The 10553-nt window shown below is 39.4% G+C and overlaps 1 protein-coding gene across 1 annotated transcript; it reads right to left on the bottom strand.

The window, feature by feature from the left end:
- Positions 1-8586: 8586 nt before the first annotated feature.
- Positions 8587-9548, bottom strand: CPR77 (cuticular protein RR-2 motif 77). Its single transcript, NM_001173212.1, has 2 exons — positions 9537-9548; positions 8587-9219 (listed from the first exon to the last, which is right to left on the bottom strand). The coding sequence occupies exons 1-2, from the start codon at positions 9546-9548 to the stop codon at positions 8587-8589; spliced, it is 645 nt and encodes a 214-aa protein (NP_001166683.1).
- Between the last annotated feature and the right edge of the window lie 1005 nt (positions 9549-10553).

Here is a 10553-nt window from a genome sequence, read left to right as displayed (position 1 = left end):
TAAAAAATCCTATCGTTACAGATAGGGGCTTTATTCTACTTATATACGCCATTGATTACCGGCGGAGTGAGGGGAGGACGTACGTATTTAATGACGCGTATACGTCGGCGTATTCCTGCACAACGGCGATAAAGTGTTGTGCAGTGGAGGCAGCGCGAATGGCGTCGCCCAAAGCGTTAACGCGCTCAAAGTTGATCGACTGAAAGAAGTCGATCGCTAAAGCGAGATTGTCGGACGCGGTCGGAGGGCAAGTCGCGGGAGAGGGACGAGTCGCGGGGGCGGGACGAATCGCGGAGGAGGGAGTTGTAGCCGTGTTCGTGTACGGCAGCGGTTTTGCCCAGGCCGAGACACTGGGCACCGCCGCCGGAACGAACGCTGGCTTAGCCTGCGACGCAGAGGGTGCCGAGGCTTTGATGTCTGGGCCGGAAGCTCGGAGGCGGTTTTGGCGGGCGACGCGGCGATTTATTTTAGGGGCTCGGGGGCAACCACGGTAATTCGCGGGGTGACCCTGTGTTCGACACAGGACGCAGCTAGGCGGTTCCGTCGCGGTTTTTTGGTCGCGAGCGCAGAGGGCCGTGGCGTGATCGCCCAAACACTTAACACATCGGGGGCGCGCGTGATTTACTCTTGCTTCGAACCCCATCAATAATGATTAATTGTAATACTTTTAAGATAGTGAAGCGATTTGCGTGCAAAACGAAAATTTCAAAATTTTGAGTTTTTTTTTTTTTATTGCTTAGATGGGTGGACGAGCTCACAGCCCACCTGGTGTTAAGTGGTTACTGGAGCCCATAGACATCCACAACGTAAATGCGCCACCCACCTTGAGATACAAGTTCTAAGGTCTCAAGTATAGTTACAACGGCTGCCCCACCCTTCAAACCGAAACGCATTACTGCTTCACGGCAGAAATAGGCAGGGTGGTGGTACCCACCCGCGCGGACTCACAAGAGGTCCTACCACCAGTAAAAAAGAGAGTAGGTAGTGATCATTGGAGGCATCGATTTTACCTCGACCGTTGAGTAGAGCTAACTAATTGAGCACACCGCTTACTAAACATTTATTCGTAAACGCGAAACGATAATGTATTCGCGTTGCGAGCGGAACGTTTTGGCGACGTTTCGTTAAGCCTCTCCCCTGCACGCGGTACCACTGGTTCTCACTTCTGCTAATAGCTTTCGAGTTCACTAATAAAACTAAACTGATTGCCTTTTCTCGATTTATAGAGATATGAAGGACAGCCTTACTAGTGTAATGTGGTTATCGGTGACCACGGATTATGCCATCCTTCAAACCTGAATTAGTGAATTGTGGCATGAAAAAGGGAGCGTTCTTACCCTGACTCACTTGACGCCCTAGCACCAGTAGAAAGACTAGACTTGTATACTAGTCTGTCTTGTTTTTCGTCAATATGGTTTTTTTCTCATACTCACTTCTTGAAGAGCTATTGACCTGAAACATTGAACATAATACAAGCAATATAAATAGCTTCACATACCTATAAGACTGATACCGAAAAAGATTTATTGAAATTAGTAGAACCAGGGAAATTAATACTATTGGAAGTTCCGCCATCTCGCAGAAAGAGAGGAGTGTAAGATAAACAGAGAGAGCTCCTCTAGTCATCACTATCACTACATAATATAAAACAAAGTCGCTTTCTCTGTCCCTATATCCCTATGTATGATTAAATAAATTATTGAACGTGATAAATACCCCTGCAAAAACTTCTTTCCGTGAACTAAGGCGTGGGACACCCGTTTTTCAATAAAACATCTAATTTCAAGGTGTTTGGCAGAGTTCGCGTTATCATTTCCATATAACCACTTTACATCAAGCCATTGAAATATGTTATGATCCTTATCATTCGCTGCTTGAAACGCAAAAGTCACGAATCCTGTAATTCGTGGCGCGTCTCATAGTAACAAATCCCCCGGGAGAGAGTCGGCCCCACAAACGGAATGGATAATTCAATAAGCGACGGAACGCGGCGGCTAATCCAGAAATTAGCAATACGATATGAATAAATAGATTTTGGTCTCGAACGAAACAGATGTCGTGGGAATAGTAAGGGACGCGACGGGGCCGTGTTTAGCGAATGATTAGTTACCTAATGAAGGGTTGCGTCAAATATTACTATTGTATTTCTGTACCAATTCGTTGGTTCGAAATTGTCGGCTTAGTGATTACATTTACTTCAGTGTGCTTAGTGCGAGTTTTTTTAACTTCTCGATCGCGTAAAAGTTAACTCAAATTTGTATGGAATTGGAACAGCGCCCCTAGCGGCAATGCTGAGATAACTTTTACGCGGTCGAGAAGTTAAAAAACTGGCACTAAGCACACTGGTCCAAATTTTATCCACTAGTCAATATTTTGCTAATGATATTCGATTGATATTAGGGGCCTAGTACGAAAAGTACTAGTAATTATCACGAATACACAATAAACATGGAACTGAATCAATCTTACCTTGGAATGGCGGTTGGAAGTTTTTTTTATTTGAGTGTAGAACAACTAGAGAAATCGAAGCGCCTTATTTAAAAATATCCCATTGAGCAAATCATTATTTGGAAGCTTAAGGCGTCGTTAAAAAGCTCTTTAAGAACATTAATGTGTTATTTTTGAAGAAACGACGATTTTGATCATAGTAAATGAAGTTTTAAAGTCTTGACTAAAAAAAAACAAATTTTTAAAATCAGGATTTCGCCTGTCTCCGAAATAATTAAAACTACTTTTATGTTTTAATCTTGCATTTGTTATTCTCCTTTTATTCTTTTTGACGTTTATAAAACTACATTTAAATGTTAACTACTGTCTTTTTCTCTATAAAAATATAACGTCACCTTTACATTTCTTTTATCACAGAAAAAACAAAAAAAAATGTGTGCGTGTACTAGTGTACACACGTAAGAAGTGAAACTTGTTTATGGCCTTATTTTTCGAAAAATGATCTACATGCAACTTTCTAGAAATTGGTTAAATAAAGTTAAATTAGATAAAGTTTAAACAAAAGGATTTTATTATCATAGACATGAATACAAAAAAGTTAAATTAGATAAAGTTTAAACAAAAGGATTTTATTATCATAGACATGAATACAAAACAGATGGCGCGTAACGGAAAAAAGTGACGCGTAACCGAAAAATGTGACGGTAAATTTTTTTCCAACGCCGATAAGGAAGTTTCACTTCAACAATATATTGAGGACTCAATCTGTGAAACTAATTTTACTTTAAATATAACCAGAATATTCCAAAAATAATATCATAACGGTTTTTGGTTGGCTTCAATTTGTGTTAACAATTGCGACAGTCTATAAATAATTTGTACATACAATAGGTAATCTCTCGGTAACATCAACATTGGCTTCAATTATAATAGGAATACATGAGCAGAGCAGAGATACGCCAATTAGGCTAGGAACAGGAAGCAAGGGCGCGTGCGCACCGCCTAATTGTTTCCGACGGAGTCTTGTGCCCGCTTCCCATCCCTTGCAACACCCGGCGACACCCTCCTCCCCCCCAGACCTCCCTCGAGCCAGCTTCAGGCGATACCTCGCAACGTACAATATTACACAGAGAACTCTAGCTCAGTAAATATTTTGAGAGGTTTTAGTTGGCTCGGTTTCAAATTTATGAAACGTACCTACATGTTTCATTTACGGAACACAGTGTCGTGTGTGAGTGGGAAGATCGGTACTTTTTGGTTAATTCACACTGGCACACTAGTTTTATTTTAAAAGAAGAAAATAATATAAATGACAGATAACAAATTGACATAACGATGTTACAAATGTGTATGTAGTTTTTTTTTTTTTTTACAGAATAAAAGAATTTGTTGTTAAACTAAACATCCACTAGATTTCGCCAAACCATCCCACATATATTATTATATACCTTGTTTTTCTAGCGAATACGGGTAGTGGTTCTCAAAGTCCATCTGGCGTTAACAAGGCCCAGCCAGTGTACTTAGTGCGAGTTTCTTAACGTTCTCGATCACGTAAAAGTCAACTCAAATTTGTATGCAGTTGGAACAGCGCCCCTAGCGGCAAACGTATGCAAACTTTCCAACTCCATACAAATTTCAGTAAGCTTTTACGCTTATCAAGAAAGTTAAGAAATTCGCACTAAGCACACAGTTTTTAGTTTGGAAACATTCGAATTCGAATTAATATATTTTTTTTATTGGCGTATTCAGGTAGGCGAGTTAAAGCCACAATATAAGTACGACAATACAATTGAAGGATCCGAATTTGACTTAAACAAATTTTTTTAACAATATTTGTCCGAGGCCTCCTATTAAATAGTCGAAGACACTTTGGTACTTGTGTTGGGAATGACTCGTTACTAATGACTTATCTAAAATTTTATCAAAGTTACAAAACTACTAAAATTGCCTAATGTAAAATAACTCTGACTTGAATTAAAAAGTAAATTAATAAAAAATCTAACTTATCAGATGTATCCAACACATATCTCAGACATGTATTAACCACCTGTCCTGGTGAAACTGGAAAGGCCTCCAGGCCACCAGTAATCCTTCAATCATAAAAAAAAAACATGTATTAATATCTAATCTGTCTTGTAAATCAAAAGATTGTTCGAACAGTTTGTATACTATCTGACTACAGTGTTATTACTGTATTCCTTCCTACCTAATTTGCTGGTATGTTAAGGAGATATTCCTGCTATGCTCTGAACGGAAGTGTTTTCATTGATGTGTGTTACGTTTTCACGACCAATCCAGTGAATTCGGCAACGAAATATTTGAACCATGGGATATAATATAGAAATACGTTTCCTGGTAAATATAGAAATACCTTTCATCATATTGCTGAACATGGGTGTCCGTGGACGCGATATGAAGTGTAGTTAGTCTACGCGGCCGAAGCTTCTAGATGGTTCGAGCGTAAAATACAGAGAGAGCTACTTTCGTATTTGTATTATAAGTGTGGAACGCACACTATCCTAATTGAGTCGATCCGGAAATATTATCGGGCGATCGTTACAGGCACGTGTCTGCTATTGTGCATCCCGACGAATTTAATGTGACGAATTGGTGACATTTCTCGTTAGACATGACATTTTAGACATTAGACATTTTTTTTAAATTGCAACAATAAGAATGGCTTTTTTATTGCAGCAAATTTCCCACTCTGCGATGTTTATAATTGGTTCTAGGTTAAATAGGTTATAGGTATTGTTATTAGTATGACATCATCAAATTATTTTTGTTGATTACTTACCATAATTTTTGACGGCAAACTTAGGTACCCTTCGAACCGAAACGCATGACTGCTTCCGGCAGAAATGAGCGGGGCGGTGAAAAGTAAAAAAAATGTCAAAATTCCAAATCTATAGTACCTAACTTAATGTTGAGTCTGACAATGACATGAACAAATAATGAAATGGATAGTGCATATAATGAAAATTTCATGATCAAATTCAATTCGATGTCATCAAAACAAAATATTCTTCAAACAGTTTTATTTGAACATTTACGTTATTATTATTATTATTGATTTATATTTATTTAAAATCTTATTAATTACATAATATTTTTTTAAAAAAGATATTAAAAATACAATTTTTATTAACTATATAAAAATAGATTGCCGCTGATGGCGGTGTCTACGACACAAGCCACCAGTGGTTAGGACTCCAGAGTGAGATACCTCCTCACAATGCTTATTAATACTTTATTTCAGTTTTTTTTTTTAAACCATAACATTTTGTTAGTAATAATTACTTATAATCTATGTTAGTAACTTAAAAAAATCTAACACATAACTATCATTATATACATTTTATACCATTATATATATTTTTTTCTCCTTCCAAGTGCCTACTGCAAAGGCTATTGATCAGCAGTCCCTCGATCTTGCTCGATATGATTCTCAAAAGACTGTTGCCACTGTCACGAACTCGACGCAATAACGATGCACTTCTCTTCCGCATTATTGCAAAGAAGTCATCGGTGTGAGATGTCACAAACATTGTGGATGCACTACAAAAGCGCGGCAGTGACAACATCATCCTAAACGCATTATTATATTGGACATAACATTATGATTATGAAAAATTACGAACATTGAAGGGTGTTTATGAAAACAAATATTTAAAAAAAAAACGCCGAAGCGTATTCAACCCTTCTCGTCTGGCGTAATGACAGTTTATACATCAGTCCCGAGAGGATCCTCGAATATTCGTAATATCAACGATAATGGCAGTACAAACGGGACCGAGGGGGTGGGGGTGGGATGAGAGGGGGGACGCACGTAATAGTTCATCATCCGATAATACAGGGATTAACACGATACAACCCTTTGTGGGCGGATTGTAAAACTTTACCAAAACATTTGTTCGCACTGATTATTTATTCGGGTCCCCGTTTAATATCCGCAAAGTGAATATTCGAATTTGTTGTCGATTGTGTGGGCAATGTGATGCTGATTTAAAATATTTCATAATGTACCACCAACCACCAAAGTAACTGTTGATTATCTAGAAGATTGCACAAAGTGGGAATGAGTTGCTCGCTCCGGGCATTTCAATATTGTAATAATTGTTATGTTATAATTACTTATTGTAAAAATGAATATTTAAAAAAATCTAATATTAAAAGAATTATTTAATATTTCAAAAAAAAAAAAGACATGCCCGCTGAGTTTCTTGCCAATTCTTCTCAGGACGGAGGCTAATTCTTGTGAATTGGCGGTAGTTCTTTTGACGTTCAACAAGTATGTACTTTCATTTATGTTGAATAAAACTTTTTTGATTTGATTTGATTTAATAGTGTAATTGAAATGACTTTTACGGTTTAATCTCGCGTTTTTGTATTGTGTTGTTTCGCCTAAGCCGGTTCGGTTGGCAGCGGCTTGGCTCTGCCCCTGGCATTGCTGAAGTCCATGGGCGACGGTAACCACTCACCATCAGGTGGGCCGTATGCTCGTCTGCCTACAAGGGCAATAAAAAAAACCATCCGTGACCACGAATACTGTAAAGCACTCGAAATACCAGTAAGAATATTTTATGAAAACAATAAAAAACCCCTTAAAGTAATTTATATCATATTAGGTCTACGATTCGCGGAAACCGAAGAAAATCCTATAGGTAATTATGACTTTTACGCGCGATGCTACGTGCAGAGACAATGGACATAACGAGATGTTTTCAAACACCAACCATGAGACACGAGAATGATATTTCAATGAATATTGCAAAACGGTTTTATCCCTTAGCATGCAAAGAACGGATTTTTCGGTCCACTTGATGTGTCAACCAAACCGCTTCTTATCACTGAGTATTCGCCGTAACCCTTATTTGAAGAAGAAGAAATTGATGTCATAAAATTATATAAAATGAACGAAAGACATTAAAAAGCATGTAGGTAGGTACTACCTGAACGCATTACATACATAGGTAAAAATCGTTAAATAAAAGCACGTGTTATATTGTAAGTGCTTAATAAGCGACATACTTAAAGCTTTGTTAACATTAAAATCTTCTCTATCAATAAAATCTAAAATCAAATCAATAAAATCTAAAATTGGTTGATTGCTAAGTGTTATAATAATATAGTGAGACGCATTCTATACAGCCGAGTCGTCTAAACAATAATAATTTCCACAGTTGTTATTTTTTTTATTGCCCTTGTAGGCAGACGAGCACACGGCCCGCCTGATGGTGAGTCGTTACCGTCGCCCATGGACTTCAGCAATGCCAGGGGCAGAGCCAAGTCGCTGCCTACCGCTAGTTATTTATCAGTAAAATGTATTATTTGTAATATCTATTAATTTAATAACTACCGTTAAATTTATAAAATTAAATGAATGGAGTTTTTTATTTTCCCTTCGGTTTTCACGAATCTTGGACATAATTAAAGATACTTTTGAAAATAGAATTTCGCGTTTTCGAAATTCCATCGGACTTAATCTTCTTTGAATACGAAAATCGCAGAGTATCCGATACATTGGAAATATTGTAATTTAAATTTTTAAAAAAAGGCGAGATTAAACCGTAAAAGTAGTTCTAACACATTAATATTCTTGTCGTATTTACCGTACCCCTTCGCTTTGTGATAACAATCAGTCCTTACTATTCGCGCTGTCAATTTGTATTTGCCTGCAATTATTAAAATAAGCTTCGACGCGCCTCAATTTTTTTGTGAAACGGCTACCTACTACCACTTTAAAGAACCCCCGAACCCAATTCTCGCTGGTCTAATGTCGCGAAGAGAAATAGTCAAAAACGCAGCTCAGCGTAAAATGGTGGATTGTGAACTAGCCAAATGAATAGGTGTCGAAAGTAATGCGTCAGAACGTCCCGCTGGGGGCGCCTCAGACGTGACGCGTAACCGGACCCACTCGTCTCATAATGTTACACAATTCAATTGATTCCCCAACACTACCCGCACGCTTCCTTCTAACTTCGTTTGCAACGTTTTGATATCGGATACCTCGTTTTGACGCCTCCTCGAGCCATTCTTTCACGCTTGACCCAGAGGAAAAATAAAGACCGAAATACATTTGTTTAACGCTGTATTCAACAATATAAATTAAACATTTATAACAATGGTTTAATACAATTAGTGCTGGTAGGTAATGCCGGGGGAAGAGAAGCTGACGTGTCCGAGGGGGGCGCTATAGGCGACTTTGGCGACAGGGGCCGAGGCGTAGGCGACTGGAGCAGGTGCGTACGCGACTTTGGTGATCGGAGCCTGAGCGTAGGCTAGGGGAGCTGGATACGCAATCTTGGTTAAAGGAGATTGGGCGTAGGTCACTGGAGCTGGAGCGTAGGCTACTTTAGTGATGGATCCTGGGTACGCTAGTTTAGTTACAGGGGCAGAGTAGGCGAGCTTGGGGACGGGAGCGGCGTACGCGATGTTTTGTACGGGAGCAGCGTAAGCGATCTTGGCGGGCTGAGCGATAGGATGTCCCTCGTAGCGGACGTTAGCATTGAATCCGTGTTCGTTGTCGGCGGTGTACTCGACAATGCGGTGGACACCGTCGGGTTGCACCAGCGAGTAGAAGCCCTGGACGACGTCTCCGGCGCGGGACTCCTTCTGTTGCTTGATGTCTCCGCTGTGGTCGTCGTGAACGGAGTATTCGAAGTCATAGTGTGCGGGGGCTTCGTGTTCGGCGTAAGCCAGTTTAGCTACTGGCACAATGGGGACGGCAACAGCAGCCGCCGCAGCCACCAGGCAGGAGAAGATTGCGAACTGAAAAGAACAACAAATATTGTTTTATTTAAAACTAGCTGACCCGGCAGACTTCGTAGTGCTTCAATCGATAAATAAAAGACCTAAACTTTTATATAAAACAAACTTAAAACAAACAAAAGGAATCCGTCCGACGGGGGACACGTCAACTTTTTAAACCTTCTCTGGACTTCCACAAATAATTCAAGACCAAAGTTAGCCAAATCGGTCCAGCCGTTCTCGAGTTTTAGCGAAACTAACGAACAGCAATTCATTTTTATATATATAGATAGACAGTTGCTTACATATTACCGATAGTGTGTTGCGTGTTAACTTACTTTGGCGACCATGTTGATAGGTTTAGTTGTTGTGACTTAATATGCTCATAATCGGTCGCAGAGTGTTTTTATATGTGACTCAAGCTTCACACACCATGTACACATACGCCCGTATGCCCCCAGGGGTCCCCGCGCCAGAACTGGACCGATCAAAATAATATGACTCGCTCAAGATCGTTCCCTTGAAAGAGTACTTCCAAGTTTTGATTAATACATATAAATAAATTGAAATCTTTGGTACATCCGGCGTCGATTGCTAACTGTTTTGGTGACGATTATTGATACAAAAAAAACTTAACCTCTACTTTGATTTTTCGATTAAAATGTCATTTTATTATGGTGCCTACGCATTTTTTATGTAGGTAACATTAGTATCGTTAGTATAGATATATAGAAATAATAGAAATTGAAAAGGGACTTTAAGAATGAAATGCCAAGATAAATAAATTAAATTTTAACAATGTAACCACCACCTAAAGGGTATTCTTGAAATATATTTTCAAACAAAAAAAGTTGTTTACGAATGACAGAGGAATCGGTAAACACTTTAAAAAATACGTACAGTTAAACATGAAATCTCCTCTTTTTTTAAAGTCAGCCAATATGTCGCTCGTAAACAGAGTCGCTCATAATTGCGAATATCTACTTTAGTATTTCGAGTCGGCTTTTTTTCCTAGATATGCTGATAGCCTTGAGAAGCTACTTCAGCTTCACCCTAACGTGTAGGTGAGCTCACGGGGCTCGAACCGGAAGTTTTGCTAGCACAGGCCCTAGGAAGCACAGTGGTTCGCAGAATCTACCACCGGATCGGAAACGCGACCCACTGAGAAGATCCAGCGAAAAACTCAGTGGGCTGTGACTGTGGGTTAATTTACTAATTTACTCGTCGAGCCCTTCGTCGCAAGCGACGGGCTTGGCGAGGACGGTGACCGGTGCTCGAGTCGGCTAGTGACCAATTAAGTGTATCGTATTTTTGGAGTCAAATATCAAGAACAGGATTACGAATAGTTTTGAAGT

The sequence above is a fragment of the Bombyx mori genome, chromosome 21, assembly GCF_030269925.1.
Source record: "Bombyx mori chromosome 21, ASM3026992v2".
Taxonomy (NCBI): domain Eukaryota; kingdom Metazoa; phylum Arthropoda; class Insecta; order Lepidoptera; family Bombycidae; genus Bombyx; species Bombyx mori.
This window is presented reverse-complemented; position numbering and strand designations above follow the sequence as displayed.